Consider the following 20,383-nt stretch of genomic DNA (forward strand, 5'->3'; position numbering starts at 1 on the left):
CTACGAAGACCTCTCATCTTTTTAAGTGGAAAACCTACACAATTGGTGGCTGACTAAATACTTTTCTGCCCCACGTTAACTAAATGAACAGTTACTGACGAAGCTCACAATTATTTTTCCTTTGCAAACTCTCTTCTTAATGGTTTCTTCTTTTGGTAACATTCACTTTTCATTACTGTGATTGATTAAAACATTGCAGGAAATTTTTTTTTAGGATTTGTCATTAATTCTTGTTTACTTGTTTGCTTGTACACATGTTTAATTTACACTTTATTAATTTGTAAGAAATACAAAAAATCTGGAAAACGTCACTGTTCATTACCCAGGTAACCCTTGTGCTATCCTAGGCACTTTAACATTGGGAGTTGGGTCATCTAGACCCACTAGACAGTGCTCTGAACCTTTTTTCTTCAATGATTTGTGATCTTCACTGGTGTCCCTGGATTACATGAAATCTTTCCACCTTTATCCACCTTTGTCATGGTAGGGAGAACATGTCAATGTAAGGGTGGGGTCATAGGATAGCACAAGGGTTAACATGGTTTTTTCAGATTTATGTTAATGTATCTTTAAAGTATCTTTCACATATTTACACACAAAATGGCTCTTATAGTATTTCTTTTAAATTTATTTGATATAAAGACCTTAAATACCCCACCAAAAAAGATACAATTCCAGATCAATCACAGTCTTTGCAGTTACATATTAAGAACAAGTAACACTTAACTGTTGTCACTTTTTTTTCTTTCCAAAAGTTGACAGCTTCCTGAGGTATTAATGAAAAGTGTGTGACATATTTTTGAAGACCCACATAAAAACAGTAAAAAAGCACCTTTTACAACCACATTTTTACACTTCTGTTCACAGCAACACTTCAGCAGGGTGCCCCAAGAGAAATGACAGCGGATTTGAATATGTGGCAAAATTTAAAGTGTAAACTGTACCCAGTGACGTATTGATAAAGGTTTTTGCATTCTTTTGAACTGTCAAATATAGCATTACAAGCACATGATCTCGACATGTCCCCTTTAATGTAAATATGTTTGCATTAAAAAAAAAAATTGCACTAGCAAAGCTGGATCAACATTTTACTGCTTTGTCTTCGAGTGTTTCTGAAACTGAAGTGAATGGATTAATAAAAACTGCATTTACAAGTTTTAATCAAACAAGATTAAGTGTCAGGGATTGATTGGATTCAGATTTACATACAAGAGTTAAGCAAGACAATCAGGATTTTTACATTTTCCCTCTAGTTCAACATGTTACCCTGAATCATGTCTTAAAAAATTAAGATTTAATTCTTTTTTGTTCTGTCACTTATTTCAAATTAATGATTTGATAATAGGGCAATTCTAATTTGGTACCAATCTTCACATGAGAATCAAGATGACAGCAAAACGGGAAGGAAAAACAAAGTGATTGTGAATTTTGGCACCACTGACTTCTATCACGTAAGAAAAACATAACATTGCAAAAAAGCCTCCCAAAAACAACTGACAGGCAACGTAAAACACTAGTGGAAGCAGATTGTACAGACTTACTTACAAAGCAGCAACAGCGCTTCCTGTGCAACACTTCACAAAGAATGACATCTTTCCAAGGACTCATAGAGATGTTACAACAACTTGCATTGTGGCAAAAACACAAACGGTGCACCTTGAAAGGCACAACAATAGTAAGTAACCAATGATGGGTAACAAACATGTCTGAATATCAATTGAATGCAAAAGCTTAACATTCTGTGTTCTTATAAGACATTTCTTTCAATATCATTTCAAGATAATAAATTTGTGCGACCGGTGATTATTTTTTATTTTTCAATTGTGATGCCTCATTTGAGATTACATCAGCCTACTCATGTGTAACACTTAATCACAGCTCTCTTTTTTTTTAAAAGTTATGCCAAAATTCACATCCAGAACCACGTGACATAAATAGTAACACAATCAGGCCCAGATTTTGACTTCCAGGCAAATTTAAGATCATAGATTGATTTTTTTCATCACACTATTACAAGGAATAACAGTGAGAGATCAGAAAATGGAAAAAAATATATTTGAAAAAAAAAAAAACTCATGTCAGCAAACATGGGTTGCACACAGAAATGGTTGTGGGTCCTTTAAAACTCTTTGAGCACATATTTGGGCATGTGACCCATGAAAAAAAAAAAAAACAACAAATAAAACTAGTTCTACAAAAACCCAACCTTCTCATTTTTTTTTTCCTGTAGTGCCTCTGCTTTATAAGGCCACTTTTCCTCAGTTATGCAGAGGCAGATGAATGAATGCTGGTGTTTATAAATGTAACCTTTTGTAGAAGGTTGCCTAATCTCTTAGCCACAGTTACAGCTATAAAGCATTACAAATAAAGGAAAATAAACAGAGCATATACATTCTTGAAATATATCAAATTTGTATACTGTGAGAAAACCTCTACACACCCAGTAGTACAAATATAAATTTTCTGTCTTACACAAGACAACTTTGATTCCCTGCAATTTTCATTAGTGTTTGAGCATCTGCACAGTGTCACTTTGTACATACTTTGGGTGTAGATCTGTAAGTGATAAGCACATGCCGGCCCAACAGGGGGAGCCAGTTCTGCTGGCTGGTCACAGCCGGGTGTGCCGATCTGTGCTGTTTTCAGGTGTATGCAGTGGTTGGTCCGAGTTCAAAATCACACACTCTTCCTTCCTGAGTGCCTCCAGTTCAGTTCCGCCGTTAGACAAAGCATGAATGGCGTCCTGTTCCTCTTTCTTTAGCTGTCGACCTAGCAGGATGAAGCCAGGGATGCAGATGATAAATGAAACTGTTCGCAGGCTCAGAGTCAGTCCCAGGTATGCTATCCTGAGAGGAAAGAAGATGGGGGGAAAAAAAGAATTCATTTAAATAAATCCAATTTAAAATCAAATTTTGACTTTTTTCTTGATCATTCAAAGGATAAATCTGTTACCAACATCTGGTCATGAAAGGGTCTTTGAGTTAATTAATGAGCTTTATAACCAGCTTCAATATTGGCTTTGTTTTTTTAAATCAGCAACTGCTACCTTTGAAAAAAATGATTACATCCAACTCCTATGTTATTCCACCAAAAATAAAAAAAAAGGATCAGCAATTCTGTGTCCAGTAAGTTTGGTACACAAGACAACAAGGGAACTAGGTTCCCCTTTCCCCCCGAACATAAACTCTGTAGATCTCACTGAGTGATAAAAAACGTGAAGAAATCAAACAAGAAATGCTGCAGGACCACCGAATTGGGATGCAATTATTACCTGTAGGCGGTGGTGTTGTAGATTCTGCAGGCTCCTATGCCTCCACACTTTTTCTGACCCCATTTAAGACACGTAGTGTCAATGATTGCTCCAAAGTAGATAGGTGCTGGGATTCCCGCTGTTCAGCCAAAGCATAATTGCACAATTATACATCATTGGAAAAAAAAAACATATTTGGAGCAGTCAGAATAAATGTAGCAATTTAAAAAACAATGAAACTGAGGGTAAGATGACAGACAAGATTATGGGAACTTACCAAGGGTGCGCGTTGCCAAAGCATGAAAACCCAACGCCAAAGACTTCAACTCTGGTTTAATACACCTGCGTGAAGAACAGTTGAAAAGAATTATAAAAAAGAAAAATAAATGCAAATACAGACCTATAGGTCTTATGTATGTGTGGCAGATGGAAAGCTCAGTGGGCTGCATGTAGGACTGGCGCATGGCAAGCCAGGGTTAGTTTCCCAGGGGGTGAGATGAGATTAATGGGTACTTGGGCAATACCATTCACGCTACTGCCTAACTATGTAGCCACAAGGTGCCCAAGTCTGGGTCTTCCTGTGCCAGTCCCGAGCCTGGATAAAACACAGGACTGTGTAAGGAAGGGCATCCGGCGTAAAAATCTCTGCCAAACCAAATGTGTCAATCGGTGGAAGCTGATTCGCTGGGGAGACCCCTGAAGAGATGTGTTGTGTAATATAAAGTCAAATGAGAGATGAGTGGTCTTAAAGTAAAAAGCTGGCAATGAATAAAATAACACAAGTAAATCTGTACAAAGGATGTCTAAAACTGGAAAACAAGGATTGTTGAAATTTTTTGTTCAATGTTTGGATCTCAAGCCAATTGAAATGCCTTTCTAATTTTTGCACTACAAAAACTCAGATTTACTGTGGTTAAAGCTAAGGCACTAGCCTCGAAGTAATATTCTGGACTGATGAACAATAAAGTTAGAACTACAAAGTACTATGATAACAAACAGAAAGTATAAACTGTTTCCAAAGTTAGTTTGGAAAGCACATCTCAGAGCCTCTTTTTTTGTGAAACTTAACTACATTAAGTAGTTTTTCATCTTTTTTAGTTCATTATTATTTATAGACTGCAGCATAAATGTTAAAATCTGACACCCCTAAATAAATAGTTCTTGCTCAGTGAGCAAAGTCTTTTAAATTGTAGAGTTCACCACCAGAGTGCACTGGACTGCACAATAACTGCTATCTATATGCAGACAAGGCCAGTCGGTTGTAAATTCTGTTTGCTTTTTAATGCACACATAAAGTCAAAACATTATTTAGCTCTGATAAAACCCTTTAATGAATGAATATCTTCTGCTAAAAGCTATAAATGATAGGTTCTATGAATTTTGTCGTCAAAAAACCGCTCGCTAAACATTTTCAGCTTCAGCTGGTAAGTCTTAATACCCTCTAACTAAATTCTAAACAGCCAAATTAGGCCACTTCCAGGTGGATTTCCTGCTTTGCTCTGTACGTTTTCCTTTAGGAAACTCATATTAATGCCTCAGTGAGTCATGCAGAATACTCAGCCTTGCGGCCATTCATCTAATTCTTATCTCCAACTCGTCCTGCAACTCAAGCACCAACTATAATGAATGCTGTATTTGTTATAATGAATTACTGTTTTACTATATGCAGATTTTATTTGATTTTTTTTTACATCTGTGATGAATACTGTACATTACCATCAAAAGGTTTTTGTAAAAAAAATGTGTCAATAAAGACCATGTAGACCTCAATCATCTGAAGTTCCACTTCAATCATCTTTTGATCTATTGTAAAAGTGTTCCCAGTGGTCTTTTAATTATCAGAAAACCTGTGTCATTTTATAGGACAAAGCTTGTCCAGAGTGGTAGGAGTAAGCCTCCACTGATGTCCCATTATCCCTGTGTTTGCACCCTTGTCTCCTAACGCCTCACAGCTCTAAGCAAACATTAGCGATGCAAAATGGCGAGTGATATTTGAGGTATCCAGCCGTACAATTATGAGCCAGATGGCAGCTCAGACGAGGAAAATTAAGACGTTAATGGATCTATATGTCTGCAAGTGCATCAGAATAGAGCAGAGCGAGGAGACTTTGGCCTGCCCATTTCAGTTGGTGCGTCACAAAAGAGAGCTTTCTCAAATTACATTGTTTCATCTGCTCCTGATATGTCCCGATTTGAATACAGAAAAAGTTACTACCGGTATGCAAATTGTATTTATGTGCCAAAAAAAGATACAAATTTTTATTTTTCAGATAAACTCATGGATGATATTGTGTTTCACGGATCTTTGGATCACTGGCTTCAATCTCAGACACCTGTGATAATTAGTTTGCCAGGTATGTTCAATTAAAGGAAAAACTACTAAAGAAGGACGTTCCACATTTTTAATCAGACCAACATTTTCAAGCAATATAGAAAATAAAAAAAGGATCTCTCTGCTGAAAAGTGTGAAATATTTAAATGCCTCGGAGAAGTTATGAAAACTTTGGATATTTCACGAAAACTTAAGCGTGATCATCGTACCAATAAGAGATTTGTGGCTGATTCAGAGCACACAAGTTCTTGCAGATAAAGGTAGAATGAGGAAGGTTTCTGTCAGACAAATACATCAGATTAAGAGAGCAGCTTCTATAATTCCATTACAAAGCAAAAAGCACATATTGGAAGCTGCTGGTGTCTCTGGATTCCCACGAACATCAAGGTGTAGGATCCTCCAGAGGCTTGCAATTATACATAAACCTTCCATTCAACAACACTCTCAAGCAGAAACAGCTGCAAGGGGCCCAGAAATGCACGAAGACTCATTTTTAAACAGTCTTCTTCACTGAAGAGTGCCGTGCAACCCCGGATGGTCCAGATAGAGAAATGGGTTGGTTGAATACCATGTCCCAACAAGGCTCCAATGTCAGCATGGAGCTGGCGGAGTCATGTTTTGGGCCGAAATTAAGGATAGAGAGCCGTTCGGCCCCTTCAGGGTCCCTGAAGATGTGCAAATCTCCCCATCTCCTTTCCTTGCATTGTAAGTGTGATGGGTAAAGACCCAAGGACATGAGTCAAGGGTGTATCGATTGGGAAACTTGAGGGAATTGTGTATAATGTCAGGACAGTTCTATTCTGTCCAAGCAACACTTGATGGGCCACCAGAAACTAATGTGGAAATAATGAGTTTCAAGCAAAGATTCTCTTAGTTAAACATCCTTTAAACCCACCTGATGAGAAGCATGTAGCCTGGAGTTCCCCCAAGAGAGATGATGAAAGAGGAGATGACAGAGAGAGCGAGGAAGTAAGGAAACATTGAGTCGCAGTCGTCTTTCTCGTGGCATTGACCGGTGTTGGCTGTAAGGTTACCGCCCACCCCAATGCAGCTGCAGTTAGAGAAGACCTACACAGACAAGAACAGATCTTGACAAATTTTGGCATAACTGAATATTGTAATGGTTCCCATTCAGCTGCCAAGTTGTCCTGACCAATCAAGGGATGAACTCCAGTTGACCCCTGAAGGTGTGTTGTGATATCTGCAACTAGTATCCAACACTTCAGGACATTCCACAGACACAAACACAAATCTGAAAATCCATCTGAAATCCATTTTGCTCTGAGGCAGGGGGTATTATAGTGCTAAAAGAGGCCACAACCACCAGAGAACATGGCCTGAAACAATGCTCCAGTGTGTGGTACAGTAACATCTAAAAGCACGGCTGGCCCAAAGGTTTCCGAGTAGAACATTACCAACTCAAAATATTAGCTACACTGGCTTGACTTCCCGGTGCCTCTAGCTGCTGTGCATAAGACACACATCCAGCCATTTAAGAAATTAGTAAGAACCAACTTGATCAGATCACCTCCTTCTGTTACTACATGTGATGCTATTTGTTCGAGCTTTGCAGGTAGGGGCTGTATGGGCAGCACGAATGTTCTACAACTATGTGCTACAGTGGCTTTTCTTTTAGAGTGGACCACGTAGCCCTGCCTTCTCTTCCAACAAGCCTCCCTTACTTCATGACCATAGTGCTGGTTCAACACTGCTCACTCTTTTTGCTCTTTATGACCAAGAACATCTCAAATGGGTTGCAGTTTTGGAGATGCTACCTAGTCATTAAGCTTTCACTGTTTGAGTCATGCCAAACTCACCAAAATCTGTTAACATGCCAATTTTCCCTGCTATTAACATGTCACATTTGAAGATTATATTTACAGATATTGTTTAAGCATATTCCACCCACTAAAAGGTGCTTTGATAAAGAGGTAGTCATACATGTTTTTTTCTTGTCACAATGGCATGCCTGATCACAATAAATGTAAATAGAAAATGGAAATGATTTATTTCTGTGTAAATGTGAACTTGGTGCAGGGATTTATAATTCAATTAAGGCAGAAACTCAAATACTGCAGCAAAGTAGGATATTTTCATCTTTTTGCATGAACTAAATAGATTCCTTCCTGTCTTTTACAATTTTCAAGTAAAAAAATATAGCATTAATGATTAAAACACTACTTTATCAATGATTTTCTATCACCCATGACATAAATAATAGATGGAACTAACTTTGTGGACCAGAGGAAAACATAGCCTGATTTAAGTCTTTGAGCCACATCTGGTTTCCTGTTTTCTTCATCCGTTTCATATCCAGTTAACCCTTGTGCTATCCTATGACCCCACCCTTACATCGACATGTTATCCCTACCATGACAAAGGTGGATAAAGGTGAAGAGGATTTCATGTAATCCATGGACACCAGTGAAGATCACAAATCATTGAAGAAAAAAGGTTTAGAGCACTGTCTAGTGGGTCTAGATGACCCAACTCCCAATGTTAAAGTGCCTAGGATAGCACAAGGGTTACAAACATCTAAGTGTTTACAAGTAATGATACCTTGTTGGAATGTACTTCTTTTATCCTCCTTAACATTAGTGGTTCTTAGTGGCCCTCCTTTCTTTACAGTTATCTGACATTTCTTTATTTCTATTGAATAATATGATTTGGGTTTTACCTGGGGGTTACACCTAAAACATAAACTAAACACTGGCAACAATTGAATGTGCTTCTTTGATTGCTTCTCATGCCAACTTACTGTGTTTTTTCTCAATCCTGCAGAGGTGCTGCAGCCAGCAAGACATGGGGAAAGATATGTGATGCCATTCTCCCCACAAACTGGGTCCCACTCGTTTGAAGAACAAACACAGTCTCTGTTGCAGGCCGTGAACAACGAGTGTTTATCATAGGAGATCTCATCAATTCTGAAAAAATAAAAAAAAAGGTGTGACTTAAAGACATTTTTTTTCTGCTAACATCTACTGATATATTAATTTAATACGGTCAAAGAATAAAAAAATAGAATTATCTTTATTGGCTTTATTTTCAGTCATCAACTACATGAACAAATAAAGAGAAAAGGAATAACAACACATTTGAACGAAAAAACAACAAAATAAACATTTACTTTCAAGGTTAACACAAGTGAACAGTTACAATTCTGTATTTGACCTTTGTTTTTTAAATCAAGAAAAATTACAGAAAATTTTTTGATAGGAATGTAACTTTCGCCAACTCTTCAAAAATTAAATTCAACAGTAGATTTTTCTAATAAAACATAAAAGATTTTCTCATCACTGAGTGTTCACCATCTGTTCAGCTAATACTTTTTTTTGGTCAAATGTATTGTTTGGATTAGCATCTAATTGCCCCAAAACAGTGGAGGAGCTAGAACATTTGATTTGGGGGGTGACTTCCAAAGGACTTTGGAAGGGTGGCAAATAAGAACCACTAGAGTGGAAGGCCCTTGCAAATGAAAGGATTAAAACATAATTATTTCAAACATTTTCTTATTGTTATAAATATTGAACAGCTGAGGTACTATTACTAATGTAAAGCAGTAGCAAAAAAAAAAAAAAAAAAAAGTGTAAAAGTTCTTGAAAGCCCAGATGGGTAAGAAGACACCTTACAGGGGCATGGCTTTTATTTTGAAGGGCTTGAGATTTCATCTAAAAATATTGTGTTATATGTTATTATTGCAATGCATTGAGAAGCTTGTATTGATGAGTTCTTAATCTTTGTCACTAATGACACTAATATTAACTCAAAAATTGGGGAGGCAGTTGCCCCCTACCCCAAAATAGATGTCAGTAAAATGCTTTATAACAACGTCACTTCTTTAATAAGCATTTTGAAGAGGTTAAAAGACAGTAAAACAAGTTTAGGCGAATGTACCTGATATGAGAGAAAAGCTGTAGATGTTTAAAGTGATGTGAGAGGTGTGAAACAGTTAAGTCCATACAACAAAACGAGTTCAAGTACACTCAAAGAAAACGCACAATTCTCCATTAACTTATAAGGAGTATGCTTCATTTGTGCTTTTTTATGTTTGTTGTTTTTTTATTTTATTTACCTTGATGCTTCATTAATGTTCTTGTCATACACAGTGAAACTTTATTTTTTTCTCCCAGCCACAAATGAATGAAAACACAAAAAGAATCGTGAGGGAATTGCTGGTGAAGATGTATGTATAGAGTCTAAAGTTTGAGGTCTTTTAGTTGAGTTTTCTTTGTGCCTATTCCTCAGGTTATATAGGTCATGTCCTCGGGTTATGTTCAGTTTTTAGGATTTGTCTTTTAGATTCTCCCTGTAAACACCCGTTTTCTATTTTTGAGCTAATCAACTCCTTTATAGCTTAATAACCTAAGTGTTTTTCATTTTGTCTTTTTTTCCCCCTACTTTTTTGTTGATTTCTGCTTCAAGTTAATGTAAGAAGCTTTAACTGTTTTGAACTGTTCTCAGATTCTGTTCTCTGCATTTGGACTATTCCAACACCAACATTCAAGACATACGCTCTTGATCACTCACTTGTCGTATGAAAGCGTCACCCCGGCCACCTTGGCGTTCTCGCAGCTCATAGCAAAGAAGAACATTGACAGGACGTAACCGATCAGGGAAGTGCTGAAGGCAAACTTGGCTGCTCCCATGATGTTTAGTTTAAACCTCTTCATCAGCAACCCACCGGAAAACATGCCCAGTGCCACAGCTGGAATATTGATCACTCCTAAAAAATAAATTAAAAAACCAGCAAAATCAATTATTTAAAATCAACTTCTCCATTAGGATGACAAGTTAACTGGATTTTCAACAGTTGAGAACAAATTAACGAAATAAACTGCTAATTGTTTTAAAAAAAACCTTTTCACCTTTATCTATTTTTTGTTTCAACAGTTCTAATTAGCATCAATGTGGACCCTGTCTTTGATCCATACGTGCATCATCAACTCTGGTCGCTAATATTGTATTCTCTTTCATATGCAGCAAGAGCAGGAATCTTGCTTAATGAGACCACATGATTCTGCACTGTTAACATCATTCCATATTTCACTTCATGTGCAAAACGGCTCTAAAATTCACAAAGCCTCTTCAGTCTTGGCATGTAAGGGAATGATTAGACTAAACTCAAACAATTCGTTGACAACATTCGTTCTCTCAAGCTTTTGTTTTAATTGCAGCTGCAAAAAAAACAAAACTTTTGGGATTTAAAGAAACTATAAAAAAACTATTTCTGAGCATAACACAAAGGTAACTTTATGCTGTGTTTAAAAGCAGAAATGTTTTCTTTCCATCAGACTGTCAGTTGATGAAACTATTTTTACATTTTTGTAGAAAAAAAAAACATTTCTATTGATATATTTTTACATAGTTTGACCTTTTTAAATAATTCAATTGATTTTCAATTAAGATCCGGAGACTCCCTCACTGTCATTAGTTTGAATATTAATGCTGGAGTGTGAACAAACCGAGCAGGCATAGGAAATCCTTCTGCAGCTCGGATGGAGATGGGGAAGAGAGCTTCCTGTGGTCTTTCCTTCCTGGTGATTTCCCTTAATGTACCGTACAAATAATTCATGGGATACAGGGAAATAATTGTGAAACATGCAGCATACCCATAAGAAAGTTAGCCTTGGAGGCAGATTGCCTGAAGTGCTGCTCTATGTACTTGGGTTTGTAAGTGACCATGCCGATGAGAGAGTTCAGCTGGATGACAGTCACACACAGGTAGATCAGATACACGGGGTGCGCCAGCAGAGTTCGCAAAGTTGGAATAAAGTCTGTGGAGGGACAAGGGCAGTTTGAAAGCCACCAGAATTAATTAATGTCCAAATTCAGCAGCAGCTACATTACAGCTAAAAGATACAAAGTTGATGTACAAAGGAGGAAACTCAAATATTTAGCTTGTTTGTTCTTCACACCTCCATTAGACAGGCTTAATAGACCGACTTTATCGTGCTTGAATACAAACTAATATGAGTTTAAAAATATTAGTATTAATCATGCAATGATTAATACTTCATCAAACCTTACCTTTAGCCATCTCTATAAAACTAGTATGTTCATCTGCTGTATATTTGTTTTTCATATGAGGGTGGTCCTTAATGAAGCCTTTCTGCTCATCACTGTCCTTCCGTTGAAATTGGGGCCCAGGGACGGGAAGAGAACGAGGCAAAAACCAGAAAGGGATGGCAGAAAGCAGAGTGATGACTCCAGCTATGAGATAACCCAGCCACCATGCACCCACCCAGCGGGAATCAGCTGGAGTGATGGTGATGGTCTCTGCACCAGGGATACAAGTGACACAGTTTCTAGTTAGCCATGTCGATAAAACTGACTTTGTTACAAATATCAAGCACATGAACATTCAAAAAGTTTTTCCCAAATTAAATACTTTTAACTAGAATAGTGATCTAAATCATCCATCCTGCTTTCTTCTAAATCTGCACATCTTTAATTTTTTAAAAGATTCCACCTACATGGTTGCATATTTTGAGTTCTTTTTTCCTATTTATTTCTCCCTCTTTTCTCTCTCCCACTGCACCTTATTTGATTATAGCTGTCAGATAGCTTTGTCCTTCATCTGTCTCAGCTGGTCTTCTTCATTAGCTGATGGATGTTAATCCTTTGCAGCTGTCTGGAGGACTGAGTAGGCACCTGCTAACTGTGATCCACTTGCAAATGAAAAAACACACTGTTTTCCTCCCATTTTGATCTGGTGATGGTAGTAAAATAGATACATGATGTGTTTTGAGGGTTCTCAAGATACACACCACCAAGCATGCAGGGCACACATGTATAAAATTCTTTGGGCAAAGAGTTTCCCCAGAAAATTGCAGTAATTCATAGCTAAGATAAAAGTAATTTGAAAAGTCCAGCTGGTGCTATGAGGCAACAAACACTTTAAATAAAGTGCAATGAAGACTCTGTTTCTCTAGAGCAAAGATGAAGCTGGATGGAAATCGCACCGATTCATCATGTGCAAGTTTTACATGTTGTAACTTATTTAATCACAAACATGTTCAGGTCTCTAACATTATTTCAAATAATGTCGAAGTAACAGAAATTAAGGTAACCATAACACCAGCTGCGTCTCTGCTGTCCAGATGATGTGGGTCTGTCATAGCGTTAGTGTAGGGAAACCACATAAACAATCAGATCCCCTATAAAACCCCAAATTTGATCACAATTAGTTTACTTCCCACCTTACACATTCAGAGACCATTTACAACAGCAGTAGGTCCTGTTGATGTGAAAGCATTTCTCCTACATCTATATTTACCAAATCTGAATTACAGCTAATTTCTTTCTTCTTCATTTTTGTTTTACAAGGCAATTTAATCTAAAATCCCAGCATAGGTTACATCAATCAATATCTCTGTTAAATGTCAAAATATGATAAAACAAAAGAAAAAAATACTGTCAGTTTTCAGGCAGTAAAGGCCATGTCACACAGCCACTATGTACATTCTGCTGAAAATTGGTTATACATTAATATACCTGATAAAAGTGAGAAACGTTGTGGTCTTTTATATGAAACTTTCACAGATGTATCATGAACCACATATGTTGAAACCAAGCAAGAAGTACAAATAAACTACGTAAAGAACACGTGGCACATGAACCATGTGGGATCATATATCAATTGTATTTGCAATTTCTTAGTGATTTGTGCTGCAATTACGTCATTTGAACATGATATGTGTGCTGTATACACGATATTAAAGTTATACATTGGTGGTACATTCGTGAAAAGTCCGTTAGACATACAGTACAGACCAAAAGTTTGGACAAACCTTCCCATTCATTTGAATGAGAAGGTGTGTCCAAACTTTGGTCTGTACTGTACATGAACATACATTAAACGATCGTGGAAAGACACAAAATTGTGTACACATGTTGCAACACTTAAGCACAATTGTGTAAGACTTACGTAATTATTGGGTATAAACTACACAAAATACGCATTAACTGGGTAATTCTCAACTGACCAAAGTTTTTGGATAGCTCAAAACCAAATTCACGTGAAGACCCATCGGCCGAAACTCTTGACAGACATTTGGACACGTCGATGAATGACAAACTCAAGAGACACTTATGAATTACGTATATCACGCATCTTTCATGAAAGACTGAAATCTACGTGGAAAATGCAAAAAATGTACAAAGTGGCTGTGTGACACCGGCCTTAACATCTTCCTAAAAGTTTCAGCCATGTCTCCAAACAAATCATTTTCAGCAAGGATTGAAATGAATTTAAGATTGCTTATGTATGTTAACAAAGCGCAGCAAACATACCCATTTTCACAAATCCAATGTCCACATAGATCTTGGCACAGAGGGAACCAAGTAGATATCCAAACACGGGGCCAACAACAGAGATAGTCTGGACACAGCCTTGGGTTTAAACAACACAGAAAAATACATTAGCAAAACAAAAAAGTCTGTTTTTTCAATAATAGTCAATATTAAACCCTCAGTTATTACTTAATATTAAAGCTCTAGCAAGCAGAGCAAAATTCAAGGGAAAACTGACTCATTAAATGAGGTCAAAAGTTTTTTATTGTATGCATTTATGTCTACATATCATTGTGTGCGCATCCTGGAGTTTATGGGAAAAGAGCTGGAATCATAGATGAGATGAAAGTCCATTCCATTAAAAAACAGCTGTTGGTTTAGGGTCACTAAAGGACAGAAAACCCCAGCTATAGACTTTAAAGGTTTTTAGAACATTACACACTCCATATACATCTCACAGACAAAATCTACTGACCTATAGCAGCATGGCGACGGGCCATGAATAGTACTCGCTACCATGACAACCTTTGTGATGCTTAACAGCTTCAACTTCCCTTACGTTTTGTAAGATTATTTTTATTATTTATGCCATGCAGACTGGATCTGTCCACATCTACATGCGAGAAAAATAACATCCATAATACACACTGTTTTATTTTAAAAATCATTTAGATATACAATGGGTTGGTTCTTACCAATGTACAGTGCAGCATTCTCCTCAGTAGTAAAGTCATCTATGTAGGAGATCCCCAAAGGCTGAACAGGTGTCTCTCCAATCCCCCTCAAGACATTTCCCAGGAGTACATATATCCACATTGACAGATTAGACTCACTTTCACAGTCTGCAGGGGAGAGTGTGAAGAATCATCTTTCCATCCGAGTGCAAAGACTCGGAATTTGTTGCCTGTGTGCAAACAGTCACCTGTGGATTGTTCTTGAGGCCGTTTGCCGTCTTGTGTCAGCTCTGCTGGCAAACCCGCCCGACAAGGAGCAGGGCTAAGTGTTGAATTCTCAACCCACCGCACTGACGTTTCATATTCATAGCTGCACAACAACAACACAAAAGGTTTATAGCCAAAGAAGTGAAAGTAATAACCCTATGAGGCTATGTAATGACCTCCGTGGAGCCTTTCCTGAAGTCATCTGTCAGCTTTAAGTTCTGGATGAGGCCACATAAGCATCTATCACAAGAGTAGGCAAACTTTTGACTTGTGGGCCACAAAAAGTTCTAAAATTTGACAGAAGAGCTGGACCAGGAGCAGATGAATGGATTGCTTTTTTTAAACAACTCATAAGATAAAAAACATCTAGGGAATCTGGATGAAAACATGCCTTTATTTAGATTAAAAATTAATATACAGTATATATTTTGAAACAGAACATTTTGGAGTTTTTATTACAAAATTGTGGGTTTTGTTATCATTTTAGAGCCAATTGCACCAATGACATTAAATCAGAGAAATGTTGCGTTCAGGTGGTGGTGAAATAATTGGAAAAAATTTCTATTGGAAAACACACAAACATCAGAAAATCTTTCGACACCACATCACCACACCAAAAATAACTTTCTTCACCTAAACAAAGGTTTAGTATTTGTAGTGCATAATTTATGGGTAGACGCCAGAACTACAGGGAAAATTTTATATTAAAAAGGATTATCAAAAATGATTTTTTCCAGTTTGGTGGGCCAGATTAAATTGTTTAACGGGCCGCTGACGGCCTTCAGTTTACCCACCCCTGATCTCTCATGATCCTCAAACCTACTGTGCATGTACAATATACTTACTATGTTTATGAAGAATTAAAAACTAGACAATTTACTCACCGTCCAATCATAAAGTGGGGCAGAGCGATGATGAAGGTTCCAATCGACATCAGTACACAACCCATAGCAATGATCTTTGGTCTGTGGAGTTTGGCGCCAAAATAACTCACAAAAGCTATCACCAGCAGATTGCCTGCAGGGATGAAACCACCAAAAGTTTTCATTAAATATGTTTCTGATCTTTTATCATTGCTAATGGAGAAACTCACAGCAAATAAGCAAAATAAAAAAAATTGGCCTTGGTAAAAGACTTTGTTTATCATGAAATTTCACCGTGTTCCATTCATATTATGTGCTTTTTTCAATGGAATGACATCAAACCTTCCCAAAATCCTTCAACAAACAAAGGCATGTGCGTAAGCACTATTGAGCAGGAAACCGGCAGACAACTCTATGTGATCACATATGTACATGTGAGATTGAAGCTGGCTTCCAGCAGCTGTTTAAATATTTAAAAAACTGATATTCTGGCTTTGATTTTTGCTTTGCAGTGGAATGTCTACTCCTCTAAACCCAGACAGCCTTCCCTCTATTTAAGCAAACACCCTCTATAATCACAAGTACATCGAGGGCAGTGTCTGCTAGATGTCATGTTAGGAACTGAGGATCCACCCGACCTTCTGATCCACAGCCGCCGCCGTTTCGTCCGACAGACGTAATCTCTTTAATGTTAAGCATACGTCTTTGTAACTCCTCCCACTTCATTATCTCTCATTTCTCTCGTCGCCTATCCTTTTCTTCTCCAATTTCTTACACTTTCCTTTCCCTCTTCGTGCTGCCCTGTGCTGCCTCTATGTTACCCTGGCAACAGTCCTATGGAAAAAGCTTGTTGCCTAGGCCACGTGAGAGAAACAGTCTTCACAAGGGATGAAGTGATGGAGCTACAGAGGCTCACCACATTCAGCTGAGCCAAGGCATCACCTCCATATTGTCCTCTAGCACATAACACCGAAACATAAAACATGAAAGGCTATTGAGACTGATAGTAGATGATTGCTTCCATAAACCATGAGTCTAATCTCATCTTGAAACCTGAAAATGATTAGTGTCAGGAGAAAAATCCCTGCTCTACAAAGTCAACAGAGAACATTGGATTACAAACCCTTGGCTCAGTAACAGTAGTAATACTGACTGCAAGATCAACAGACAAACAAAGGATTTATTCAAATTAGTTTCTATGGAGCATTTTTTACCCTTTTCACCACACTTTCAACATCCTGTTACAATACCTGAACACTGATTTGTTCAGCTGCTTGAGTGGTCTATAAAAAGAAATCCTCCATTAATCCTCCTTTACTTTCATGGTCAATGTTCAAGCTGCAACCCTGCTACAAAATTCCATCAGTGGATCAACATTTATGTAAATGTCTGGACTAAGTCTGGGATAAATTAAAATTATTTTGTAAGAATGGGAAAAAAACACAGATAGTCCTAACACATTTTCACTATGTTTTGTTCTTACCAGTTATGTAGTACACTAAACAAGTCCAGAATAAAACCCTTAAGACAGGAGGACAAACTTAGACTTAGTTGCCCAAGGAATTTGAAAGTTGTTTTTAGGCAATTTGCTTATGAAGACAAAAGCATGTCAGATGACAGACACAGATATATTATTGGGGAAAGCAGGGATTAAGGTAATATGAAGAATAAAGTCTGGGGTCTGACTGCCCACAGATTTTAGGCTTCTGTGTGTCCTTTCTCAACATTGTGACTCATCTCATCTCAACACAAACACACCCCTCTGTCCTCTTCTTTGAAGCCTGGTGAGTCCTTTATCCGTATCCTGACCACCGTATCAATGACCCATTCATGTTTTCTCCCAAAGATAGAAAGAAAAAATGAAGGCAGGCTCAGAGGCAACAAACAGAACAAGAGAATGACACCGGTGATTGGTGGGTCTCCTCACCTATCTCGAAGCTACCGTCAATGACTCCTATAAGGTAACTGGGGATGTCAAAGCGTCTCTCCAGCTGAGTTATTGTGCTCTTCATGTAGCTTCCTGACAAAGCCTTTGCAAAATAAGCAAAGGACAACGCTACCAGAAATATCTGGAAAAAGACAGACATAAAAAGAAAGAGATTAACAGATTTAACATCAACATAGAAACAAGCCATAAAAACGATTAATTTATACAGCAGTATTCATTTTAAGTTTCATTTAAAACCATCGTCTGACACTGTTTCGCTAATTTCTCAGGACTTCAAACAAGTAAAAATCTGAGAGTAAAAATATTACTAGCCTCCTCTATTCTTTTGAAAGACTAGATCAAATAAGGAAGCTCATCTGCTCATGTCGGACAGTAAGATATCAAATGAGTTGTCCTGAGGCCCCCTTTAGGTTTTTTTGGTGGATTGGGTAGACACAAGCTAAATATATAAATGTAGTATACATTTCTCCTTTGCAGAAGTTCTCAACTGACTTGACCCGTTTTGCCCCAAGACTCACGGTATGTTTAAAAAAAATCAGTTCTATAATTAATCAGGGTAAACATGTTGTTCGTTTATAAAATTCTGCCGAACCTTTTTACCAAGAAAACACTTCAACACTTCTTTTAATATTTCATCCTTCCTGATAACATTTTAGAGTTTCCTATCACAAACCTGTGAAAAAAGAACAACTGTTATTTTAAAATAATCTCATGCCGAAGTATAACCAGATATTTTATAGATCCCTCAACATTTTCAAGGTTTGCCTTTTCATATTTATTTTGTAAGTAACAGCAAAAATATATTTGACAAGTCTGGGATGGTTAGTTATTGTGTCATTCACTTGATTGAATGTTAGCAGAGGCTTGCATTATTTACATTTTGCTGTTACTCTGCTGATCCCTCTTTTGTTTGACGCAGCAGGCAGAACCATAACAGCTTGTGCATGGACAAATTAGTGGTTAGCATCTCGAGAGTTGAAACTGCTGATCAACAAACACAAAATGTAAAAAAAAAAAGTTCAGTTTTGATGGTAAACTCAGTTTTTTATGTTTTTAATGAATAGTACATCAGCTAATCAACTATTTGTACTGCATCTCAAATGGGCGTTGGCCTCTATCCCTACATATTAAATGAACTAGACTTTTTGCCTTACACAGGACACGGATGGGTAGTATTCTTAAAACCCACAAATGCAGGATTTCAGAAAATTAGCTATCATGGAACTAAATACACTTGACTGTGATTATAATTTTTTGGAAAGGTTCTGTAAATCATTCCATTTATCGAAGAAAAATGTTTCTTGTTTCTTTTGAACAAGGTTGGAAATGTTCTTTCTGCTAGTTTTATTGTAACTATTTATATCAGCTTGCCCCATTCATATCACTTTTGCAATTTCTTAGCGAAAAGTTTAAAATAAATGAAAAATGTGATAAAACCCTAAAGTTATGAGAAACATCTCCACATACATTTTACATCTGAAATCTTCAAAGAAATATGACCTCTGTGTACACGCATGCACACACACACACACACACAAAAGGCAGTTGAACACCCATTCACACACACACAAACACACACCCACCCACATATACACAGCACTATCCTGCCTCTAACTGAGACCTTCTCCTCAGCAGACTGATTGCAGCATGAGACAAGTAAGTCACATGAGAGTCACGTAACACACACATGATCAGAAATACATGCTTTCCTCAAAGACAGACTGATATCTGAGATAAACATAAGTCCATGCAACAACACAGTGATGTCTTATTCTGTCAAATGGTAAAAGAAAAGATCCTTCCTTCTTCCAGTTCTAAGTTGTCACATTTCTGATTTGCTCTTTGGGCACTAACTTTTCAAATACAACTTTATTTAAGTTCACCTGTCAGAGCAAAAGAAAAAAATGAATGAACACAGCGAGGATAAACTTTCAGGGCACGGTTTAAATACTGCCACATGGAGACTTAGCTGCGCGTCTAGAAAACTCTGGCCTGCATGCAAAGTATTTGCTAAGCTCTGCAGTAAGAAATATTCCACAATGTTAAACTTGTGGATTTATTACATTGGGTTCCAACAGTCAAGAAAAGATGAAGGAGTAATTTAGCAAATTAACAGACTAAATGTTTCATATACACTCACTAGCCACTTTATTTGGCACACCTGTCCAGCTCGTTAACACAATTTTCCAATCAGCCAATCACATGGTAGCAACTCAATGCATTTAGGCATGTAGACATGGTCAAGACGATCTGCTGCAGTTTAAACCGTGTATCAGAATGGAGAAGAAAGGAGATTTAAGTGACTTTGAACGTGGTATGGTTGTTAGTGCCAGACGGGCTGGTCTGAGAATTTCAGAAACTGCTGATCTACTGGGATTTTCACCCACAGCAAACTCTAGAGTTGACAGAGAATGGTCTGAAAAAGAGAAAATATTCAGTGGGGGGCAGTTGTGTGGGAAGAAATGCCTTGTTGATGCCAGAGGTCAGAGGTCATCTTAGATGACCCCACCCTTACATTGACGTGTTCTCCCTACCATGACAAAGGCGGATAAAGGTGGAAAGATTTCATGTAATCCATGGACACCAGTGAAGATCACAAATCATTGATGAAAAAAGGTTCAGCGCACTGTCTAGTGGGTCTAGATGACCCAACTCCCAACCTTAAAGTGCCTAGGATAGCACAAGGGTTAAGTTACTGGAGAGTGTATATTGACTTGATAAACAAACTTTGAGGTTAAAATGTAACTCAAGTTCCAT

At 37.6% G+C, this 20,383-nt stretch overlaps 1 protein-coding gene across 3 annotated transcripts in view; it reads right to left on the reverse strand.

The window, feature by feature from the left end:
* Window positions 1-613: 613 nt before the first annotated feature.
* The window catches only part of LOC101174684 (solute carrier organic anion transporter family member 1C1), a 33,964-nt gene continuing 14,194 nt past the window's right edge, over window positions 614-20,383 (reverse strand). Inside the window, exons 3-15 of one of the 3 annotated variants that reach the window (XM_011482617.4) lie at window positions 17,606-17,747; window positions 15,700-15,832; window positions 14,797-14,918; window positions 14,570-14,716; window positions 13,875-13,973; window positions 11,610-11,858; window positions 11,192-11,356; window positions 10,110-10,305; window positions 8,341-8,506; window positions 6,478-6,650; window positions 3,528-3,592; window positions 3,272-3,389; window positions 614-2,846 (exon numbers count right to left, since the gene is read on the reverse strand). In XM_011482617.4, coding sequence (XP_011480919.1) covers window positions 2,612-2,846; window positions 3,272-3,389; window positions 3,528-3,592; window positions 6,478-6,650; window positions 8,341-8,506; window positions 10,110-10,305; window positions 11,192-11,356; window positions 11,610-11,858; window positions 13,875-13,973; window positions 14,570-14,716; window positions 14,797-14,918; window positions 15,700-15,832; window positions 17,606-17,747 — 2,010 coding nt within the window. In that variant the 3' untranslated portion in view covers window positions 614-2,611. Of the gene's footprint in view, window positions 2,847-3,271; window positions 3,390-3,527; window positions 3,593-6,477; window positions 6,651-8,340; window positions 8,507-10,109; window positions 10,306-11,191; window positions 11,357-11,609; window positions 11,859-13,874; window positions 13,974-14,569; window positions 14,717-14,796; window positions 14,919-15,699; window positions 15,833-17,436; window positions 17,537-17,605; window positions 17,748-20,383 lie in introns of those variants that run through there. The other 2 variants (XM_078930030.1, XM_078930029.1) reach the window with 2 other exon arrangements.

Source organism: Oryzias latipes, chromosome 13 (genome assembly GCF_053564925.1).
Source record: "Oryzias latipes strain Hd-rR chromosome 13, Olatipes_Hd-rR_3.1".
Classification (NCBI taxonomy): domain Eukaryota; kingdom Metazoa; phylum Chordata; class Actinopteri; order Beloniformes; family Adrianichthyidae; genus Oryzias; species Oryzias latipes.